At 39.8% G+C, this 24,575-nt stretch overlaps 1 protein-coding gene across 6 annotated transcripts in view; it reads left to right on the top strand.

Moving 5' to 3' along the window:
- The window catches only part of LOC131232481 (uncharacterized), a 79,588-nt gene that overhangs the window by 37,060 nt on the left and 17,953 nt on the right, over positions 1-24,575 (top strand). For 5 of the 6 annotated variants that reach the window (XR_009164863.1, XM_058228740.1, XM_058228741.1 and 2 more), the window contains exons 13-25: positions 1,039-1,287; positions 1,400-1,555; positions 2,129-2,266; positions 2,440-2,682; positions 5,364-5,491; positions 6,879-7,002; positions 10,437-10,601; positions 11,371-11,518; positions 11,656-11,756; positions 20,732-20,893; positions 21,260-21,307; positions 21,416-21,523; positions 23,320-23,394. Coding sequence is in view for 5 of the 6 variants with exons in the window: in XM_058228740.1 (XP_058084723.1) it covers positions 1,039-1,287; positions 1,400-1,555; positions 2,129-2,266; positions 2,440-2,682; positions 5,364-5,491; positions 6,879-7,002; positions 10,437-10,601; positions 11,371-11,518; positions 11,656-11,756; positions 20,732-20,893; positions 21,260-21,307; positions 21,416-21,523; positions 23,320-23,394 (1,845 nt within the window). In the remaining variant the exon portion in view is untranslated. The remainder of the gene's footprint in view (positions 1-1,038; positions 1,288-1,399; positions 1,556-2,128; positions 2,267-2,439; positions 2,683-5,363; positions 5,492-6,878; positions 7,003-10,436; positions 10,602-11,370; positions 11,519-11,655; positions 11,757-20,731; positions 20,894-21,259; positions 21,308-21,415; positions 21,524-23,319; positions 23,395-24,575) is intronic. The other variant, XM_058228742.1, reaches the window with a different exon arrangement.

Below are 24,575 nucleotides of genomic sequence, written 5' to 3'. Positions count from 1 at the left end.
ACCATGATAGTTCATGTATGATCCAAGAACCCAAGAGCTGGGACAAGTCGCCAAATAAAATATATAATATATTATGTATAAGCGCAGTTTTGTATCACATCGACACATGCATTTACAAAGCGTGCATGGCTCGCAAGTACGAGTGTGGGTGGTAGGTGTATTTGCATGCCCAAGCGTGTGCAATGTGGTGCTTTTCACTGAGGCATATTTTGTGTCCAAGTGGTGCTTTTATTGAGGCATGCGTTCCCATGACTTGTTGTTCATTGCTAAATGATGTAGCTTAATCTAGTAGGCTGGCTGTTGGAGTGTTGTGAATGTCTTCATCATATTGGTGTCATGGAAGTTCATTGATCAGACTTTATGCAACGTGTACATGTTTCCATCAGAAATATCTGGTGCCTAGACAGGATCATGTGTTCAAGTTGGCTAGTATTGTACATGATCATCTTATTGGTGTCATTATCGTAGAGGGAAGAGACAGCACAATGGAAGTCATTGGTTCTATGTGATTGTTGCTATTTTTCATACATTGGTTTGTTAGTCACCTTGTATCTTCAAGATGTCAAAACACTGTCAAGGTTGAAGGTACATGTTTACAAGTATACGTTTGAATATACACACAAACTTATGTATGTGACCGACATGCATCTTCAATCTTGAGAGAGGGGGGTGGGCAGAAAAACAAAACAAAAGCACAGCCAGAACAACAAAAAAAAAAGTACAAGGGAACAAGAAGAACAGAGCAAAAACCCAGAACCCGAAACTAATAGGCTTATCTTCTGTTGGAGATCTCAAAATCAGCAGAGTCGCTTTGGCTTTAATAAGATGTATTTATTCATCAATCTTGAAGATGTATTTATAAATCAATTATATCTGACTTCGTCATTTTGGTGTTCCTTGTTTCCAGATCAATCTTTTAACTATTCTTGTCCAGGCTGTCAATGTCAAATTTCACATTGTTTGCATCAGATCTATTATTTCAACTTGGTATTTGTTTGAAGGATTTTTGAAACTTTGCTTTGACACCTATGTTTGCAGTTTCTCCAAAATTATGGCATTAATATCTGCACAGGGAAGAGTGATGTGGACTGGGTTCCTCTGAAGTTTCTCATACTTATTTTAAGCTTGGTCCAAGAGCTTCAGATTGGACAGGAAAAATCCACTTATTACACTGCTGATGTCAGAATGGAGACAGAAGCTAGCATGACTACGATACTGGATCACCTGAGTGCACCAACAAACTATACTGTCTTTGAAAAGTTTACTGGGCCTTTTATTCATATATTGGTATGTAAAGTAGGCAATTGTTGTCCTCATGTTTCCCCCACTACAGCCACTAGTTTTCTTACAATTTGGAAATGTTACTAGAGGTGTCGTAATTGTGTTTACTGGTATGCAGGAGGAGCTTGTGTCTTTTACGAAATTAGCTTGCTCCATATTTTGGTCCAGCCCTAAGATAAATGATGTGATTCTACCAAGTTCCATAAAAGGAAAGCTAGGAGGCCCAAGTCAACGACGGTTGGCTTCTTCAACAGCTACTTCTGTGTTGCAAGCTGTATGTTTCTTTTCCTTTTGTTAATCTCTATCTGAATTAATTGCATGTTATGATCTGAGCATGAAAGATTCATTGTATTTGTACTTGTCTTCATGAGATACTATAAAGAAATTGGACCATTTCTTACGTTATATTATCTGATAAGTCGAGGCCTTGATACTAGTACATCCATCTCTATCGAGCGTATTTTGGAGGGGGTGACCTTTGCTAATGTGTTGAATTCATTCTAGAGCATCATGATCTAGGGCTACACCTTGATGTCTTTTTGTGAAGCCTAATCTGAAGACATGGCCATCAGTGTAACTGTTCTTATTTGGTTTAAGATTATTGTTGCACCAGATATTAGTCTTTATTCCAGTTTTTCTTCTTTATTTTAACTCAATTTTAGCAGATGGAATTACATATGACGTTTTTTACTCGAAATTCTCGTAATAAATCAACATCTTCTGTAGGAAAATGATTTCCATAACTGATCATAAAATCCTTTGACCTGGCTGGTAATATCACAGCAGACAAATCAAAGCTTCTCTAGAAAATTAATCTTGGTGTCAAATCCTTCACGTGGTTGAACAGATTTTGTCAGTAAAGACAGTTGCGTCCATCTCATCATGGTGTGCACATTTGAAAAATGACGTTTCCCTCGATGCTGCCTTTACTTTCTTATGGAATTTCTCATGGAAAGTTATTTCGTCTCCAGTATATGATTCAGAGGTATGTTCAAGTATATATGGGATTTTGTCATGTCTATGTGATTTTGAAGACTGAATTTCCATGAATAATTTCCATGAATATTGCTATAATTTTTCATGACCTTCATTCACTGATTGATTTTTGCTCTAGCTATCTACACCGATTGATTTTTTGCTTACAATGTCCCAGAGTAGACCGGAGCAGAAATTCACCTAGCAGCCTATGAAGTGTTGGTGCCTGTTTTGAAAGCATTGTGTACTGCTTTCTGTCCATTGGCTTTTGATATGATAATGACCCACAATAAATCAGCAATTACAAATGGAGGAGACAAACCCTTGCTGGATCCTTTGGTTCTTAATTTTCTTCAAAATATAAATGATCTCCTTGCAGTTGGAGTTCTGGCACGAAGTCGACGAGCGGTTTTGATGAACTGGAAGGTGATCAGTCTGTTTTATATCTGTAGTTGTTTACTCATATTCTTCATTCACTTACCCAGCCAAAAAGCTGCATCCTTCAGAAGCTAATTGGAAGAGAGTTTTATTGAATTGGCTTTTAAAGATTAAATGGAAATCTTTAGTAAAATGTCAAACCCCTGCTCTCTCTGATAGAATAATCTCTCCCCCCCCCCGCCCCTGCGCGCGCGTTCATCATCTCTCTCTCTCTCTCAGTCTCTCTGGCTCTCTGCTAGAATACTGAATTGTTTTAGAGACTGCAAGAAGAACAAAATACTATCCACTAAGGCAGTGGAGAGGAGCAGCTAATTACAAGAGAGGATTTGGAAACACCGAGAGTCAAATTGCCAACTGCAAGAATTTTGCTCTCAACCGTCGTCTTGCTCAAAGCCTCCATTGAGGGTGGTGCTCTTGTGCCCCACATGTTTGGCACAATGAGGGCTACAAGACAAAGCTGGATCAACGGCTTTAAAAAGAAAAGAAAAAAACCTCTTTTGCCAAGAATATAACTAGGGCGGATGGGGCCCAAATCCTCTCGTCAGATTCATTAATAGGAATGAAAAATCCTCCAGATCACCGAACAGATCAATGAACAAGTGAATCTCCTCTTCTGTTTGATTTCATCTTTAGGGACTGTTCCACACCAATGTTCGCATGCTCTCTCAGCAGTAAAAAATTGCATATTCTTTTCTAGATATCTGGTAGTGTTGGGAAAGTAGCTGCAGGGGTAGAGTCTCCAATCCACAAGTCCTCCCAAGTCCCAAAAAACTGGTTTGATTTTCATTCCCAACCTTGATATATGACCCCATCGGCAAAGATTTTGCCTATGCTCACTCAGCCTTACCGAAGACAGATATTATTCCACATTGATGACTCCCTTCATCTTTGGTTCTGTTGGCATCCGTCCCCTCCTGTTCTCCACGCATTTACTAGCTGTAACCTTCCCCCAGACAGCATCTTACCACCACCACCATTTGTATAGTAGTACGCAATTTCGGTCCTTTAATCTGCATATGCTGAAAATCCCAATATGTTTAGGCTTTTTGTGTGTGTGTGTGTGTGTGTGTGTGTGTGTGTGAATAGTACCAAATACGTTAGGCTTTTGACCCCTATTCAAATTCATTAAGTGATATATTTGGCTGCTATCCTTCACCTCCCAGAGAACATCATGCTGTGATTTCTCAATCTTCTTTGCCACTTTACTCATAATCTTAAACATAGATAAGTAATAAGTGGGGAGATTAGCTAGTGCTACTTTTATTAACATAATATGGCCGCCAATGAATAGATGAGACCTCTTCTGTGAAGACAGTATATTCTAACCTTTCAAGAATCAGATCCCACATACATGAGGCTCTGGGACTTTCTCCTAATGGGAGCCCCAAATAAATCGTAGGAAGAGATCCACTCGTTTGTCCAAGGGCACCATGGGTCACACTGTAATGGATTGGTCACGATGCTGGCAATAGATTGGCACAGAGACCAGGGGCAGGGTCGAAGCAATGAAGGATCCTGTTGATGATGAAACCGTGAATTGGGCAGTTCTCAAATTAATAAATCATTGGTGAATTGAAAGTGCAGGGTATGAATCTGATTGTCGCCAATCCTTAACCATCCTGTCCACAGCCTATTGGATCAATACACTTAAGTTTTCACCACAATAAGGAACACGGACAGAGGTAGATTATCCTCCATCTTAGGCAGTTGGAGCTCTTAAAGAAGCCCGCTGGTGAACTGTTGACCAGAATATAGAAATGGGCTGATGAGATGCACCCCTTGATACACTTGGTCCACCTGTTGCCAAAGTCCATTCTCCCAGAACATAACAGAGGAATTCCTAGTTGACGTGGTCATAGACCTTAGTCATATTTACTTTGCAGAGCACCTTTTTTTTAAAAAAATAAAAAAAAATACACACACTCACACCCCGCACACACCCATGCACTCACACCACAGTGGGTTTTCACCACAATAGGTACTCGAACCCATGACCTCGTGTTGAAACTCTTGTGAGTCTACCACTGAGGCATGAATAAGGACCCCTTTGCACAACACCCCAAAATTCCATTGTGCTCCTTGAGCCTTAAGTCCATTCATCAGCTATAAAATACCATCCAGTATCCGGTGATCATTTATGAAAGCCCCTTGGAATTTCAAAATGATAGAACCAACTACTACTGTAAAGTGATTGGCAAGCAGCTTGACAATTATTTTATATAGACTTCTCACAAGACTGATGGACCTGTAACCAGCAATGGAGTGCACTTCTTGATGCCTGGGAATGAGGGTAATGTAAGTGGTGTTGGCCCCTTTGTTGATGATCCCCCTGGAATGGAAGTCCTTGAATACATGTGACTCTCACTCTCATAATATTGTACTTCTATATGGATTATACTTTTTCAGCACTTTTTATGTCATTTTCTGTTCTAATTTTTTGGGGCAACAGCTAATCATCTTACTATTTATACAATTTTTTTTGAAAGGTACTCTTTATACAAGTTTCAGTACCCAAATATGCACATATTATAGGTTTCTTATATTTACAATCTAAATGGTCTTATGTTTATGTGTTTATTAGTGCTCGGACTATTTCTTTCAGTGACAAAACTTTCATGCTTTTGTCAAAGGTAGTGTTGTGACTGACAGTCCTGTTCTTTTTTGTTCAGTGGCTCTGTTTGGACTCATTGCTATCAATTCCTTACTACATCATTGAGAATGGAGTTTGTCTCGGGAGTACGTTTCCCTTCTTTTCTGATGCGGCTCTCAAAAGTGTTTTTGTGGATCTTGTTGAGAGGTGCGGGCTGGCTCTGTGAGCATGTTTGACTCAGTGTTTGTAACTGTGACTATTTCCTTTGAAATGCTTATTCAACAACTATTGCAGAAGATCATTGTTCCTAAACGTGAAAACTTGAGTTGACTCGAATTCTTGGTCAAGAACTCGACTTAACTCGAAAGCAGAATTCCATAATGATTATTTGAAAATATAAAAATAAGTTATAGATGCATAAATGAATAAAAAACTACAATTTCTTTTCTGAAAGACAAACCTATGAATTCATTAAAAAAGGGCCTTCAAAACCCTAAGGACTTTACTCAATTCAGTTGAGTTTGACTCAACTCAAACATACTCGAAAAAGACTAGATGAGTCTAAGAAAAAATTGAAAACATTTTCTCACTGAGGTGACTTGGAACCCAGTTGAGTTGAGTTGACTCGTTGTTTGGAGCTGACTTGACTGGCTCTTAAACTATGCAGGACACCACTTGGCATATTTATTCTTGTCATGAAAATTTTGATTCTAGCTCTACCGACTTGATGGAAGATCCTACACTACAGTTGCAATTTCATTGCCTTTTCTTTTCTGCATCAATATGGAATGATCTCAACGAACCTGCATATTTATCCGTTCTCACATGACATGGTTGCAAATTGCAATTGAAATTGTCTAATCTCTTTTTCTTTCAATTGTATGTATTCTCATTGTCAATCTCTCTTTACTGTTTGTTTCATGATGGCATGTGCTGCTTTCTTCAATCTTGTACCTCTAGAGAAGCTTTACTGTTATCCATTTTACACATGCATCTTGTACTTTTAGGAGTGCTCTTGTGATCTTTGGCCCTCCAAAGTCCACCAATATGCTTCATAATTGTGATTAGTAGAGCATGCAATTGTTTCTGTGCACTTTCTAAGCTACTATCTGTGCACCAATCATCAGTGTTTGGCCCTTGAGAAGCCAATTGTTCAGTAGGTCATGTGGTCTGAAGATTTTGATTACGATATGAGGGATTTTATATATATTATTTTTCATTTATGGTATTGTCTCTTGAATTGCAGACGCAATGCATCTAAAAATTTGTGTAGAAGTTACCATAAATTTCACCTTCTCTTCCATGTTTACTGTGCACATTATCATGCAGCCCTCCTTGCTTTTTATCTTATTATAATCGTCACTATTCTATGACTATGTCGCCACTTTTATTCAAAACAGGAATCTTATTCTCATCTACCTTTGGCCTTGCTGGTTGCTATGATTATGAAATGGGAATAAGGTGCAATCTGTTCAGGGGTGATAATCAGGGATTCCAAAGCCATAGTTATATTTATGAATTTTCAGCTACCATGTATTGCATTCATTGTTGACATACTAGCAGTTTCTCACTGTTCTCCTCAATGTCTTTGCAGCCTTGAGAACGCTGGCGAAAGTTCTGTTTTGCCTATATTGAGATCTGTCAGATTGGTTCTGGGACTGTTTTGTTCAGGAAGGATGCGTATGTTTGTTTCCTCATGTGATGGCGTTGATACTCAGGTTTATCCTTTCGTTGTCCAAGGCATTTAAAATACATGCATACATATGTAAATTCATAGATATACACAGATGCATCTGTCTATATATTTTATTTTCTGATGGATGTCAAGATATCGTATTTTATTTTTCTCTTTAAGTGTATAATTTGCTAGTGCTCCCTATCATGTAAATGTGGGACCCATGCTTCAATTGTGCAAACCATTGATAATATTTGATTTCATTGCTCATTGGATGGTGGATGCCTCCAAAATCCAAAATCTTTTGGCTGTTTTTCTGTTAATTGTGGATCATCTCTATAATGTTCTCTTAAAAGTCCATCTCAGGCCACCAAGGGTTGGGATTTTCCTATCTGGTAGATTTTTGGGGCATCTGCCATCCATGCCCATCAGATTAGCAGTATGTATCACTGGACCATGGGCCCCACATGTACGGAAGTGGGAACATCAGCGAACTGTGCATTTCTTGAGGTTCGGGACCTTATATTCTCTCTCACCATAACTGAAGAAGTGGAAGGAAAATATGAGCTTCTCATGGCCAGGGTCTTGGTGGATAAATCTAGGAGAAAGAACTTGCTTTGTCATTGGTGAAGAGAAAATAGGATCCTGAAGTCTTCTAGTTAGGCATTTGAGACCTTGTTGTAGAAAGCTTCTAACAAGTTGCCACTTGCACTTTAAATTTTCCCTCCTGCGTCCTTGGAATTTATACCTGCTAATGTTTTGTATCACATGATTTCCTGCTCTTGCACCCAAATCCACTTACTACCTCCTTTCATGCTTTCCCCAAATGAGTTGGGGACAATAAAATATCTTCTCAACTCTACAATCCACAATTCTAATGCGTCAAAGGAGCTTCATGATTATTTGAGAGGTGATATACATCTCAAACCTATTTGCTTTGGCTTTTCTACAGTTAATCCATTTTGGAGTCACTTTGGGGACTGATTTGAAGTTTATTTGCACAGTAAAGATACATACAAAGAAAACTCTAAACCCTAACAAGAATTTTGTGTGAATATTATGTAAATGTACTGATCAGGAGCTTTGTATGAACTTTGGGTTCAAGCCTGTGCCTCAGTGGTAGACAAGAGTCCGTTTTGACATTTACATCCAGGATAGGAGCCCATAGTAACCCAAACACACACTAATGCAGGAAATTAACCACTTGCTCTAAAAGCTCGAGTTGATAGAGCGGCTAATCAATCCCTTTATCTCATAGCCCATGCTCCACATCGCATGGGTTATGACCTTGGTCGAACCCCCTCGTGGGCCCCACTTCACATGGGTTCTGCTTCACACGGCCCTCCCATCTCGAGTGTGTCCCTACATCCCACAAGCTACTCCACTCGAGCCCGGTGTAAAAATGCCCCTCTGCATTAATCACCTCTGGTGAGGAGTCTCGAATACGAGACCTCCTGCTCTGATACCACTTTGATGTAGGGTGACGGGAACTACCCTAGGATGCAAGATGAGAGATCAATTTACACATTAATTTCACCAATCAACATGTAAAATCAAACATAACCGCATAATATATTTGAAAATTCATATTTATAATACGAAGGTCTTAGGTTATCACATACGCGGTGCACGAAAATATAAAATAATTCAATAGTGGCCCACTTGGAAGTAGGGCCTTCTAATCTAGCGTGGGTAATGCAACAACCACATGGATAGACAAAGATGCAAGTAAAATTTTGGTTTGGGGAAAGTTTTACAAAAATTCAGATTTTCATTAGGGTTTTGGGTTCATGGATGGAGGTTGATGATCAGGGTTTTTTTAGAGATTCAAAGGATTTAGGGATTAGGAAGCTGTGGAGGAAAATCAAAGAGGGAAAACCGAAAACGGGGGCCCACACGTGTCTAGGTATAAGAGAAGAAAGAGATGGACGATTGAGTGGGGTTTTGATGGGTTTAGAAGGTTGTAATGGAAGGGGAAAGAGGAAGACAAGAGAAGAAGAATACCTTTTGAAGAAGAGAAAGATGAATGATATACCTTGGGAATCCACCACCAAACAAGCTTATACCCTTCCACAATTCAATTGGAATGGAGGGTTTCTCACAAACCCTAAAACACAAGGAGGAAATTTCCTTCACACTTCTTTCTTCTCAATAACACCACTAGGGTTGGACCTCCAACCCCCTTGTGCTTTTATAATTAAAAATTTAGAATAATTACAATTATGCCACTCACTTAAGTGAAATGACGCATAATTCAAAATGAGAAAAAATAAAACATTTATTATCAATCTCAATAATCAAATAAATCCTAAAAATAACAAAAAACATAAAGAAAGCAAGATCAGAGTCCCATTTGCCCAGATCTGAAAGATATGGTGGCCCGATGGCCTGATCGACAAAATCCAATGGTCGGATCGACACGAAATAACACTAAGATGACTAAAATGGTCTCCTAAGTAGCCAACACGCATCATCCCAAAGTGGGGTCTTCCTTGTGCACGTCCAATGCATGTGGGGTCTTCAAAATGGCCCGACGGGCCTCATTTGGAACTCGTCTTCCATCCATAAAGAAAGTTGCATTGATGTGGGTGGTCGTTTCCGTCTCTGGTACACCCGAGTAGGTCGTCTGAATCATGCATGATAAGTGAAACTCTAAACTTGCGTCACGCATGGAGCTTTTATTGCTTATTTGTGGACCAGACGGGAGCTGATTTTCATGGGAACTTGATGAATTGACAGAAATTCCAGTAGGTGAGGGATTGTTTTGGAAGAGAACTTTACCAAATAAACCTCAAAAGACCCTCTCTGTAACACTTTGTAATAATCTTTGTAAATGAAAACTCTGGAATTGGCTATATTGCTCGTAGAAGTGTTATTTCATTATGAAACTTAAATATTGTTTTCTAAAATGGCCTTGCTTAGAGCAGCCTGTAGATGTACGCCTGAGTTTAGTAACTAAAGATTCATGAAACACACCCTATAGAGAAAACGTTTATCGGTACTGTCACTATAAACAATTCAATTACTATCTGAAAAAAATACAATATGCCCTTGTACAATTACTGATCCACTGCTAGTGGCAAGTGGCACATTACTGGTACACCCTCGTTGTAAAGTGGACCTAAATTTTCACATCCGAGGTAAAGCCAAATAGACTACAAAAAAACTTTAACCTTGGCATTTTACACAAATTAGAAACACAGTAAAACATTCAAATGGAAAAATGCAACATCAGATCTCTGTATAGTGTAATTTGACTTAACCAAAGGGAGGTAGAACTCTCCATGAAGAAATCAACTACTATCTGGTTCCTGGAACTATGAAGGCCTTTTGACTATCATGTTCCTATCATTTCGAGTGATACTTTGTTTCTTTCTCCTTTGGTTTCATTGATATTTGAAGCAATGACACATTTTCTCTATGAAATTGCCAATTGAAAAGAAATATATATATATGATTGCATGTTTTTCTGTGCAGATGATGTTGCAATTAGTACATTCTTCTTGGATATTACATGTGAGCTGCAATAAGCGTAGAGTTGCACCTATTGCTGCACTTCTCTCTTCTGTCTTGCATTCTTCATTGTTCGGTGACTTGAACATGCATCGAACAGGCAACACTGAGCAAGGCCCTTTGAAGTGGGTGAGAAATATTCTATATCTTATTTGACTTCGGGGAGATTGAGAGGCCCATTAAATGATCCCTCATGATACTTGCATTCATGTTTATGTAATGTGAACCATATGGTTCAATTTACGTCACCATATATTATTTATATAGATCACTTGCATGGCGCTTTTGTTGATGTTGTTATACAGAGGACATCACATCATCTCAATGTTATCTTTACAGTTGATGAGCATGCTAGAAGCACATACAAGAGGTTGTTCCTCATAAAAAAGTTGTGCGTGTATCTTTACCTTATGTGAGTATGGAGACGAGTGCCGGGATGACTACGGGTTTGGATGTCAGACTTGCTTGACAACTGACATGGTTGCATGTATTCAATGTTTTGTAATTTTAACATATAATATTCATGTAAGTCTGACCCACATCCAACATGCTTACTATTATACCCAAGGTGTGTTATATCAGACATTTCGTGGAAATCCAAAGGATCTTGATTTCATAGCCTTCGCCCATTTCTTCTTCATATTTGGGAGGATCATGCAACAGAGGACCTATCTATTTATGTAGTAGGTCCCTATTATGTGTTTTAAGGCCTGAGTAATATAGACACTGCAATGTACCGGTCTTCGGTAGTAGAGCACTTTACTGAAGATACGTAATCACAATATGAGACCATAAGCTTGCCCTCATTTTGTAGCCTAGGTTTTTCTTGCAGTTTCAAAAAACTTGCCCTAAATTGTTGGCAATAAGTTTGTTCATATCCAAAACGTCATTTATGCAGTTCATTGAAAGAATTCTTGACGAAGGCTTAAAAAGCCCACGCACCATTCGCCTCGCAGCTTTGCACTTAACGGGTTTATGGCTCTTATATCCAAAAACAATTAAGTATTATGTGAAAGAGTTGAAGCTGCTATCACTCTATGGTTCTGGTATTTAATCCCCTATCCATTCACCCAATTCTGTATCTTCAACTGTTCTTGCTCCATGGAGAAGTCACTTCTTCAATTTTTTATGTTATATTATTTCCATTTGATATCAACTTTTAATTTTGAGCTTCTGTATACAGTGGCTTTTGATGAGGACTTTGAAGCTGAATTGACTGAAAATCATGATGCTAGAAAGGAGGTTTCATTGCTAGCCAAAAGCCCAGATCCTGAGTTGGCTGAGGTAAGCTAAGTCGCTCCACAAATTTCTTAGAACTATTAAAAATATCCACTGTTTTGAACAATCAATTTGGCTTTCTTATGCCAGTCAAGCTGAACTTCATATGCTTTTGTAGTAATAAATGCCATAAAAGAATCATGATCTTTTTACACAAGCATTCCTATTCCAGCATTCGTGTTTTTCTCAGGCATCTGTGGCATTCATGCAGCTCCATTTCATTTCCAAATAATGTGGTTTTCCCATAGAACAATTCTTTTTAATATTCTCCTGTTACGAGATGTGTCCTACTGTGCAGTTATAGACATTAATCTTTGGATGCATTGGTGCGGTCGTAAACAATGACTTTGTGAAAATTTTGAATGAACTAGTTGCTGAGTTGATTTTCAATCTCTTCTGACCGATTGCGACCAAGGGAGTGCACGATCGATTGCGGCCGAGGGAAAATGAGAATCGGGGAAGATGGGCCTGATACCGGCAAGATAGAAGACATTGGAAAGAGGGGATTCTAGATGGCAGCGAGTACATTGGAAAACTTTGTCAATCAAGAAAGCTCAACTCAGAAAAGATCTCATGGAGTTCCCAACTCTATTTGTCGTTAGATTCCCTGAAGGATGGCTCCCGATCAACTTTTCCAGGGTATTCAACAAGGTTGGAATCGTGATGGATATCCACATTCCACGTGACCGAGAAACGAATCTTGACTGAGGTTTTGCATTTGTTAGAATGCGCTCGAAAGAAGAGTTGGAGAAGGCCATCGATTTGATGCATGAAGAAAATTTTGGGAGAATGAAACTTACTGTTCAGTGAGTTCGGTTTGGCCCTACTATGAAAAATAGAGAAGGGAAATCGAGGTCCACCAATAAAGGTGGCGCTAAGGAGAAAAGGTTGACTAATACCAAGCAAACTCGATCTCATGAGGAATTGTGATGGGCCACCGAACGCAGGTAGCACCATCTCCTTCAGAGATACGGTGTTGGGTCAACAACATCCGGCATCTGCTTTGGCAATGACCAAGGTCCAGGTGCGGGCCCCAAATTTGGCACTAGGGCAAAAGAATATCTCAGCCAATGAGAAGGGAGCAGTTGAGATTAAATGGATATGGACATCCACCAGTGGTGATGCTCCTATTGTCCATGTGAGGCCAGAGGTGATTGAAACTAAACAATCTTCAGTGGTTGCAGAAACTACGCTTTATACATCTCTTGCTCAGATTCAGGGATGGTTTCAGTATCCCGAAAATAGAGTTTATGGTAACACCGGCAGACGTTAATGAAGTCTAGGTTAATTTTAGATATGGCGAAAGCTGTGATAATTGATAAAGCTTTAATGATGGGGACAATATGCTCGAAAGGCCCGATCTCTAACCTTAAGCGATGGTTGAAAAACGCCCACTTCAAAAGAGAAATGGGTTGGATTTTAATTTGGGGAATTCCAATGGAACTCTAGCTTTGCGACATCTTCCTCATGTTAGGTTCATGTTTAGGTGAGACGATTGCCATTGATCCATATACGGAGAATAGAGAAGAAATCGATGTAGCTCGATTGTGCATAGAGAAGAAATGAAGCATTCTAATTCCTGATTCCATCAAAGTGGTTGTTGACGACGAGGAGTTGGTACTGAAAGTTTAGAAGGAAGAGTTATGGGGTACCTGCAATGATGGGGCGACGATTGGAGCAGTCAAGAAGAAAGAAAGAATCCAACGAACGCTTGTACCAGTGGGCACAGGGAAGATGGTGCACCACTCCCATGCTCTCGCTCCCTACCGGCTATGTCTCCTGACACGTGTACGCATCCGGTTGCTTTATCAGTGATAGGTGGGGATCAAACGACTCTTAATAGGTCAAATAACTTCCTGTGCTCTGATGGAGGTGGACTGCTATGTTCCGGCCCGACATGCGGCCTGGATCTAGACCTCTTAGTTCAGGGATCCGGTTTGGTTGACGTTGTCAAGCTGCACAACCTTGGATTGCTTCGGAATAGTTGGTGCTACGAGGAGCCTTCTTAGGCTGGGACGTTGGCTCAGTGCTCCCCTAATGCACTGAGCGTGCTCCCCTTAAACTCTCAGCAGCATGTGCTACTCATAGACATGTGCGACAACCTCGATTCGACTCCTTTAGACGTTGTCTCCTCCTCTCACTTGCGAAATCGCAGTGTCGCCTCTAGAGAATGAGTGTTGTCTTCGCTAGTCTAGTGTCCAAGTTGATGAAGATCCCGGAGCCGTGAGCACAAGCTTTTCTGCAGACGATCTTGATAATCAACAGCAAGAGATCCTGATGATGGGGAAGAAGCTTGGGACGATGAATTGGTAAGCGACGAAGACTCGATGCTTGACAAAGGGTCAGAAGATCCCAACGATGATTTTCTTACAGTGGAAGCAGTGATACCTAAAGATCAAATGTTGAAGGATCCTCTGATACTGACCCCACTCTATGTTACAAGAGGTCCAGATGTTCCCTTTGCAAAACCCCAATCAAATATTGTCGAGATCTGTGTCAAACAAAATGCTCCCACAAAAAATATTAACTTATCGCAAGCTTAGATCATTTGGTCCAAGGACATCCTTGAAAGAGTAGGAGGGATGGTTGGTATGTCATTCGGGGTGAGTGAGGAAGACATTTACGGATTTGCTCAGTTCGTCAAAAGGAAAGGAGCCTAAAGACTATGAAAAGCAACCGTCGAAGGCTTAAAAACCCTCAAAGGGGTGGCAGGAACTTCTCAATCTGGAATATGTTTGATAAAATATGATTCTTCATCCAAGTTCAGCGACAGTGAGAGGGTGAGAACAGGCAGAGTTGTTGATCAATGTTAATTCGTTCTTGGAATCTTAGAGGGTTAGGTTGCAGGCTGAAAAGAGCCCAAGTTAGAAAGGTCTGCAGAAAGTCCAAGGCAGAAATCATAACCCTCCACGAGACCAAGTTGCAATCTGTAGATGAAGGTGTGTTAGTTTCTATCGAGGGCATCTCGAATTTTGATTATATTGCCTTGAATGCTTCTAGAATTGCGGGGGGCAACTCGAATTCTCCCTCGTCACTTAACGGGCTCTTCCGAGAATATTTACTAATCACAGACTGATTGTTTGGAAGTTAAAGACGATAATTGGGGCTTCTGCCCATTCCGGTTTGAGTTGGCATGGGTCGAGGTTGAAGGTTTCAAGGATCTCGTTCTCGATTGGTGGTCCTCTTTTCAAGTTACGGTATATGCGGGGTTCAAATTCAAACAAAAACTTAGGTTGCTAAAAGAAAAAAAAAAAGGAAAAAAAGAGGTTTTGGGTTCTAGAGAGGCAGTGTTTGAAGCCATTTTGGTCAGGATTCATGATTTCGATGTGAAAGAAGAAGCAGGGCATTTATCGGAAGAAGATAGGCTTGAGAGAATTGATTTGAATGCAAAGTACATCTCTTTTTTCAAAGAGGAAAGCAAATGGCGGCAACGATCAAGGGCTTTATGGTTAAAGGAGGGAGATAAGAATACTTGATTCTTCCGTAGTATGGCTATTGCTTGTGCCTTGGTGAATAAAATAAGTAGTTTGGTGGTGAACGGCATCAGAATTACAAAGAAGGATATATGACGCCATCATCAACTACGACAGGAACTCGCTATCTTGTGACGATTGGAGAAGGCCGAGATTGGACAATCTTTTTTCCCCTTGCATACCCGTTGAGGAAGCATACTCTATCAAAAAGCCTTTCTTAGAGGAAGAGGTTAAATTCGCCCTTGAATCGATATGTGGTGATAAGGCGCCTGACCATCGAACGGCTTCTCGATTATGTTCTTTCAGAAATTTTGGTCATCGGTTTACAATGATGTTATGGATTTTATTTATTTATTTATTTTTCATGAATTTCACACTAGAAGCCGTCTTTTTAAGGATCTTGGCGCCACCTTCGTTGACCTCATCCCAAAAATTGGAGCAGAATCGTTGAAAGATTTTAGACCGATAAGTCTAATTGGGAGCCCGTATAAAATCTTGGCCAAAGTCCTTGCACTTAGATTCAGAAGAGTTTTATCCTGAGTGATTTTAGAGAATCAAGGAGCTTTCATAGCAGGTAGACAAATTTTCAACACTGCCCTTAGAGCTCATGAATGCACCGACTCTAGACACAAGCAAGGAAAGAGTGGAGTGGTCTGTAAGCTAGATATTAAGAAGGCATATGATCACGTGGAATGGAAATGCTTGGACCATTTGCTCGAAAGAATTAGTTGTAGAATTATATGGAGTGAGTGGATCCAATCTTGCATTCACTCCATCCTTCTCTGTTATAATTACTGGCTCTCCATTTGGTTAATTTAAGGCTTCTTGCAGTATCAGACAGGGTGACCCTTTATTGTTGTATCTTTTCATTGTTATCAGGCAAGCTTTTAGTATGATGCTTCTCAAGGTACATGAAAATGGTTTAATTTGTGGCTTCAAGGTTGCAGAGGCGGGGGTGCAAGTTCTTAATCTTCAATATGCGGACGATACAATCCTTTTCTACAATGCGGATGTCATCTCAATTGATAATCTCTGGAAAGTTGTGGTTTGCTTTGAAGTAGTTTCCAGCCTAAATATCAATGTTTCCAAAAGTGAAATGCTAGGGATTCATGTGCTTCGAGAAGAGCTTCAACACCTTGCTAATGTCTTCGAGTGCAAAAAAGGATCTTTCCCAGTCTCCTATCTTAGGCTGCCCCTATGCATAGGAAAACCGACATTACACTTGTGAGATAAAGTAATTGAGATAATCGAAAGAAAGCTGTCTAGATGGAAGCATTGTTATCTTTCCTTGGGAGGTCGGCTGAAAGTCGGTCGATGCTTATCAAAACGGCCTTCTCCAACATGTCGATCTATTTTATATTCTTTTCAAATGCCCAAAGTCGCTCTTGGATAGACTCGAGAAATTGAGAAGAGATTTCTTATGGAAAGGTTCCGAAGATAAAGGAAGTTCAATTTACTTAATTGGGAAGGAGTTTGCAACCCGACTAATAAGGGAGGAGCAAGTTTTAAAGAAAAAAAAAAAAAAAACTGGATCTTACGGATGTTGCTCTTCTTGGAAAATGGCACTGGAGGTTCGGCTATGAGATGGGCAAGTTGTGGAGGGAACTTCTTATCTCCAAATACGGTGCATCGGGCGGATGGGGCATAAACTCTTCTTCTCTTTATCATGAGTCCTATGTATGGAAAGCTATAGCCGCTACTGAGCATCTCTTCCGTTCAGGAATTTTCTTCTCTCTTGGACAAGGAAATTGTATTCACTTCTGGATCGACATTTGGAGTGGGGATAGATCCTTACAAAATCACTTCCTTGGGTCGGCCCGTCTTGGCCCGGACCTTTTTATCATAGTGGATAGATGCTACTTGTCTATTGGCGGATCCGTTGGTTGGTCTCCTTCTTGTCGGCAAAATCTAACGGATGAGGAATTCGAGGAATTTCTTATCTTGCTCGACCATCTAAAGTGTTATTTACCTTTGCCTCGAGATGAAGATTCGTTGATTTGGACAGCCCATAGTTTTGGTATTTTCTTCGTGTACTTGTTTTATGAGTTAATTGCGAAGTCACCTTCAACGCACTCCTTCCCCTACCTTCAGTGGTCTTACAAAACTCCTTCGAGGATTGCGGTTTTTGTCTAGCTTGTAGGAAGGAAAAAAATCCTAACCATAGACAATCTTCAAAGGAGATCTCTCATACTCCCAAACATTTGCTTGATGTGTATGAGGGATGTGGAATCTATTGACCGCCTCTTTATCCATGTCCGTTTGCCTGCAAGGTTTGGGAGCACTTCTTTTCACATTTTCCACATTTCTTGGGTCTTGCCGAAGTCAATTGATCTGCTTCTGTGGGCTTGGCATGGGGTGTGGTGGGTAAATCCTGGAAAACTATTTGGAGATTAGTGGCAATGGGAATCATTTGGTATATTTGGAAGGCTCGAAACAGCCGATGTTTCCAAAACAAGGACTTCTCGGCTGCGGAAATCATCTATCTTGTTAGATTAGCCGTTTCCAGCTGGGCGCTTTTTGTTAAATCAGCTGTGAACGCTGATCTTTCTTCTTGGTTCTTTTCTTCATCTTCATATTCCTTTTTGCTTTTGCTGTCTCTCAATAAAATTTCAGTTCTCTCAAAAGAAAAGAAAAGAAAAGAAAAGAAAAGAAAAGAAAAAAAGAAAGAAAAAACCTAGTTGTTGAGTTGTGAATCATTAGCATTTTGCCCTGCATCAATTGAAACACAAAAATTTATTGAGACTTTCACATGCATAGTTAAAAGACAAAAGTGCAACACATTAAAATTTATGGGAAATATAAAATAGTTTGTATATATCCATCTTCAAGCGTTAATTAATAGGTTGATTGGAAGTACTTGAGATTGACTTTCATGAAAATAAGAAGGATCTGCAAACTGGAAGTTAGAGTTTCAAAATTCAAGTGGCTCACTCCTACACAATTATATTGAATAAACTTCATTCGCATGGGTTTATTAGAACAATGCCGTCTAGGCACTGAAAAGTTCAATGTAGAATTTTGATTCTAGTGAAATCATTTCTTTTGTGGATCATCAAAATTTTATTAGAAACTTTTGGCGTACCATCATAGCAAGCAAATATGGTGTCGTATCTTCAGGTTGGAGGTCCAGACCTTCACCTTATATAGCTTCCCATGTCTAGAAAGCAATCATGCAGATGGAGCAGAAAGTTTGGAATGGTATTGGGTTTTCTTCGGGAAGTGAGGCCCCTATTCACTTTTCGGATGACCAATGGATAGGGGATAGTCCACTTAGATCTACCTTCCCTAACCTGGCTGCCCTTTGTCCCACAGATAATATATCAGTGGAAAGCTGTTTTTCTACGTCTGCTTCAAATTGAGCTTGGATCTTGCTGTGTAGACTCAATTTAAGTGACACAGAAATGGGCGAGTTTTCTCAACTCCTAGCCTGTCTTCAGGGTATGATGCTGGACCCAGAAGCTCTGGACGACTCCTGATGGTTGAGAGATAAAACATGGTCTTTTCTCTGTCAAGTCCCTTCTTAACATCATTTACTCGAGATCCCTGGTTGATTCTCCCAACTTCTGCACAAATGTGTAGTCCTATGGAGCACCGCCAAAGGTGGCTGCTTTTGCATAGCTGGTGGGCTGCAACAAAGTCCTCATAGTCGACAATCTTTGCAAGTGGAGGATGATCCTCCCCAACATCTGCCTCCTCTGTTAGGCGGATGCAGAGTCAGTCTGCCACCTTTTTGTTGCCTGTCCATATGCTCGGGGAATATGGTGCAGCGTTTTAGATTTCTACAATGTTCCCTGGGTTATGCCAGGATCTATCAAGGGGCTGTTTTCTGCTTGGCATGAAGCTATGCCATTTGACAGGGTGGAGATTTTCCTTGCTTGCCGCCTTGTGGACTTTTGGTGGAGAGCAGAATAACTGCTGTTTTCGGAACATGAGCGGCTCTCCCACAGCAGCTGTAACTAAGATCTTTCTGTTTGTTAGGGATTGGGAACCTGGGTAAGGGGTCCAGAAAAAAAAGAAAAAAGAAAAGCCCAGCAGCCAACTAGTGGCAACAAAGAGCCAGTTTCCAATCGGAAACCAACACCTTGACCATTTCCATAACAGTCTCGACGGAACAAGAGGAGGAATCCATAATGTATTCTTTACCTTTCAATTTTTTCATTTATTTTTTATATTAGAAACCATCAAGGCATGCAGCAATTATACAATGAAGGCCACAAAAAAATATGGCCAACACCATCACATAACAGATATAACAACCCCAACCTGACCCCTACATAAGAAAACATCAAAATAAACCACAAACCTTGCAAAACCCAGATCACCTGAGAGTCGTGACTATTCCATGGGAATTCCAGATCAGGTGTATGAGCCACTTAGCCAAGGAGTCCACCTTCTCGTGTTCCTCTCTTGGGGCTGAGACATAACAGATGGGCCGGTCTTTGCAGTGGTCCAACATCTCTTCAATACAATCAGCCGATCTCCAAGGGTAACCTCCACCTTTGGCTCAAGAGATTGCATTGGCAGAATCACCTTCAATCACAATAGGAATGAAGTTAAACTGCACAACCTGCCACACCACTTCTAGAAGGGCAGCAGCTTCAGCCGTATTTGAGTCACAATGCTGATCGGATCGAAGGCAGAATATGATCAGCTGGTTCTCCTTGCAAATGAGCACTGCAACAAAATATGATCAGCTGTTTCTGCATCTTCACAGCAAAGAGGGCACCTATTTGTCTTTGCAATGTTCTGATGAAAACAATTAATACATGCATAGGTTCTGGAGGAAGAAAAGTACCAATGGCTTTGATTTTTCACATGAAATATTGGATGAACTCGTTTCCATGATTCCAACAGGATGGTTGGAGCAAACTAGAATCAGGAAATTGTCAGAGAATCTAGAAAAAAACCCCAAGCATGTTGCTGGAAGCAGACCGTGGATTGCAGGGTAGTCTGGAGTATTATTTGTTTCAGCAGTTGAAGTATTGTGCATGGATCTCAGATGAAGGAACAGCCATTGCTGGAACAGAATGCTTGTCAGGCCTCAGCTTTGGAAGGAGGCATATGAGATCTGCACATGATATCCTGTGAATGATCAAGTCCGACGAATACTTGGATACACATTTTGCAATCGAACCTAATTTAAAGCCAACGAGAGTATGTCAGAGCAACTGTTTGAGCTAGGTAACAAATCGCTGTATCTAGTTTCGAAGTACATAAACAGGAAACTGTTTGTGAGACAAAGGTCAAACTAGAGATGAAATTTTATAGCAACTAATGAACTACAATTGAACAGTGAACAATTTCAAAGCAATGCATGAGTACTGTTTCATTTTGGTCATACAGTTGTAGCTTCGTCTTGGCTGGGGGTACAGTTTGTTGCTTAATGATATCTTTGGTTCTGGTGATGTGCTTGATTACAGACATTAGTTTTATCTTTCGTAATCCTATTTGAATTTTCATCATCTAATGTTCTCCTAATTGTTATTCAATGCTGTCATTATTTATCAGGCATTTATCAACACGGAGATGTATGCCCGGGTCTCTGTTGCAGTTCTCTTTTACAAGCTAGCGGATTTAGCTGATATGTTGAAAATTGTCAAGGAAAGTGAAGACGCCCAGGCTGCCCTTGATTCTGGAAAGTTGTTTCTGTTAGAGCTCCTTGATTCTGCGGTATGGGTTCTTGAGACTGATTTTGAAGTATAGATGCTCCTTATCCTATAATATATCAGCTGTTGGTAGGGCAGGTGGCTTGAATTAGCAAGACAGACGGTTGCCACCAGTATGTAATGAGTGCATGGCCATCTACCCTATTGCGGTGTTTCAATATTGTTCCATATTACTCCACATGACAATATCTGGAGTTGTTTATATGTTCCCTTTGAATTGTACCTTCTTGGATTTTGCTAAATCTTGAGGATTGGCTTGATTCATTTACGAACACTACCTATGGTGAACTCATTTGACCATTCAGTTAAGATCATGAACTGTAGAATATCTTGGCATCTGATGCAAATTCGTTCTTTTCACACAAAACAGATCAATGACAAAGATCTTGCAAAGGAGTTGTACAAGAAATATAGCGCGGTGAGTTTTGTGTTTGCATGCAAATGCCTTTTCTTCCTGTTATACTTCAGGTTCATTTGCACTTGCCACTGTTTGCCAGGTGTCTAATGAGGGCTTATTCTCATTCAGATCCATAGACGCAAAGTTCGTGCTTGGCAGATGATATGTGTGCTGTCACGGTTCGTTGACGAAGATATAGTTCAACAAGTTACATCTAGCTTGCATATATGCCTATGTGTAAGCATATCTTCACGGATTTAATGATTTCTTCACAGAAACCAACTTCAGTATTCATCTCATCCACCTACCTAATTTTGATTTCTTTTTTACAATGATTAATAAGCATATCTTCACGGATTTAATGATTTCTTCACAGAAACCAACTTCAGTATTCATCTCATCCACCTACCTAATTTCGATTTCTTTTTTACAATGATTAATACCCATTCAGTTCATTGGACTTCACTTTTCCTTGGTCACTGGGATGGTGTTGATGGCTGTTATTTAGTTTTCATGACATCATAAAATGTATTATTTTTACCTTGGGAGTTGGTGCTTATGGTTTAAAACAATGATCAAATATTGAGACTCTTAAATTAATAGAAAAGTTTGATGAAAAATAAAAAAGTGTTCTTCTTCTTCCTCTTCATTAGAGAGAGAGAGAGAGAGAGAGAGAGAGAGAGAGAGAGTAATGAAAAATAAATTGACAGTCCTGCTTCCTCCCTTTTTTTCTGAAAAAAATATCGAAACAAATCATAAAAATAACTAATAGAGAAGAAGGAAACAATGTTTACCCCTTTACATCTCCTCCTCTTTCTTCTTTCCTTGTTCTCTCTCTTCCTTTTCTTCAGTAAAATCCTACAGTCAGAATATTACAAACGAGTGGGTTTTTTAGCTAAATGATGATTGGGATTCTGATTTTTGCCATTTATGTAATCCATTAGATAATTACACTTATGCCCCTGCATTACTCACCTGACTCGTTTGGACTCAGCCGGGTCCAGTGACTGAGTCACATGTGGACCCAGAAAACCAGGCCTGTGCCCGGTGCATACCTGGTTTTCCTGACCCAATGACCAGCTCAGTGGCCGGGCCAGGTTGAGTCGGCCGAGTCCCTGGTTGACCCACCTGGTTTGCGAACTATGGTGTTCAGAAGTTATCAGAAATTTGAAAATTGTACTTTTTTTCTTATGGCAACTTAAATTTATTTCAACAGAAGGTGATGCAACAGAAAGCAAGACAAAAAATAAAGGGAGAGATGACTGGAAATCATATCCACCAACACAAAATGGCAAACTCCAGAAAAACAAAAACCAAATACAACTCACTCTGACTGGGAATTTCCCACACATAAGAGTTCAGACTTAATGGAAAATTGGAGGCGGCAACCTTTTTGTAGTCTGTATTGGACTTGGCCCACCTCAATACCATATGTTGGATCTTCCTGTTAAAACTCTCGATTGGAATCCCTTTCTGTTAAAAAATTCTGTTATTTCTTTCTTTTGATATCCCCCACAAGATACCAAAAGGAATCATTTGAATGGCCGCCCCTTGATGGGTGAAATGACCTTTTGTCCGTCCCAAAAAGTGTCTTGAAAGTTACTTTTGCTATTGAACTCTATATTTGCACATAAATTACTGAAAATATAAAAAAAATGACAACCATAAAATTACCAAAACATTTTAGTGAAAGTGATTGCTGACCCCATCTGCTAGAAGTGTAAATGATGATGATGATGATGATTTAAGTTAAAAGCAATAGGATCAGATTTACCAGTTACTAATTCACTTGCCATGTCCAATGCCACACTTAGTTCCCCAGAACAATAATTAATTAGGCAGGGCACAAGAAGTCACTCCAAGATCCAGTCAGAATTCTGTAGCTAGCATGCATTTCCTCAACTGGCCTTAAAAGAAGAGTTTGCGAGTATTATTATATCTCGTAATTATTGTTGTATGCAGTTGCTTGCTTCTAAAACATAATCTACATTTATTTTAAGAGCTAACATTATCCGCATTTCTCTGCCTTGTAGAGAAACAACTTACCTGCTGTTCGGCAATATTTAGAAACATTTGCGATCCAAATTTATCTGGCATTTCCATCACTGGTAAGCAATTTGCATCTGTTCCCATCAGGATTTGTGTTATATTTTCTTGGTTGTGTTTTTCTTGGTGAAAAAACCAACTTAGTATCAGTGTTTCGAAATCAGGATTAGACTGTCTAGTCCATCTGGTCTCATTGGAAGTGAGCATGTTCTTGGTCCAAATGAATGGCCAGAAACTGTCCAGTTCAACCATCCAACCGGGGCGAAATCCCCCAGCCCTCTCCCTCCCTGCGTAGGTAGGGACTCTCTTGCTGTACAACTGGGCCCTACTTAATTGATGTGGATTGTTGATCTTGTGAGTGAACCATAGACCAGGATGACGGAGACTGTTTCTGATTGGAAGGTCCAAACCATTTCAGCGATTAGTTAGTACATATCAATTTTCTCCCTTTTTCCCTCTCTTATTTTTTTCGTTCTCCATTTTCTATTTTATATATGTTAACTTATCTATTTATGAACCCTTAAAAAATCATCTATTTATGATGTCTCATGGTCCGTTCGATCGAGCCAGCCATCAAATCAGATCGAACTCAAATACACTTCTAGTTCTTTCCCTCCCTTTATTTCTGTTTACCCATTTTTCTAAGAAATGGCTCATCTTTTGGTTCAATGACTGGTACATTTTTTAAAGAATTGGTTAGTTTAGCTCCCTTTTGGTTTGTTCTCCATATCCAATTTAAAGAAATTCAAACTCCTTTGTGTAATTTCTGGAAAGTAGTAGCCATTCATACAAGCTGTAAATCTTGGATGAGGCAATCCTTTTGTTCTCCTCTTTTAGGAAAGAAACAATGCTTCCGTGGTTTACAATTACAGGCTGCCAATTCTTGAATTGCATTTTGGTTGGATTTTCTAATAGACAGTTGGTTTTGTTTTTCCAAGCATGGTATGGTTATTGACAATTTTTAGACAAGGATGCTGAGATAAAAAATGGGTGCGTTAAATAAGATAATTATTTGCTTGCAGCACAGTTTAGGTACAAGTTCCCTCCTGCCTCACTAAACGTCCTCCAACATTCAGTAGGTGTGATTCTTATCATGCTGAAGAGGCTTTATAACAATATTGGCCGAATTAGCTCTGGAAGCAGATGACTTTTCCAGCAATGAAGGACATTAACTGGGAGATGGACCTTGAATAAAGAGAAGGAAGTGGAACATTCAAACCTTTATCAAACAATCATACAATCT

The sequence above is a fragment of the Magnolia sinica genome, chromosome 18, assembly GCF_029962835.1.
Source record: "Magnolia sinica isolate HGM2019 chromosome 18, MsV1, whole genome shotgun sequence".
Taxonomy (NCBI): Eukaryota; Viridiplantae; Streptophyta; class Magnoliopsida; order Magnoliales; family Magnoliaceae; genus Magnolia; species Magnolia sinica.
The sequence above is the reverse complement of the archived record's forward strand: the minus strand, read 5'-3'. Positions and strand labels throughout refer to the sequence as shown.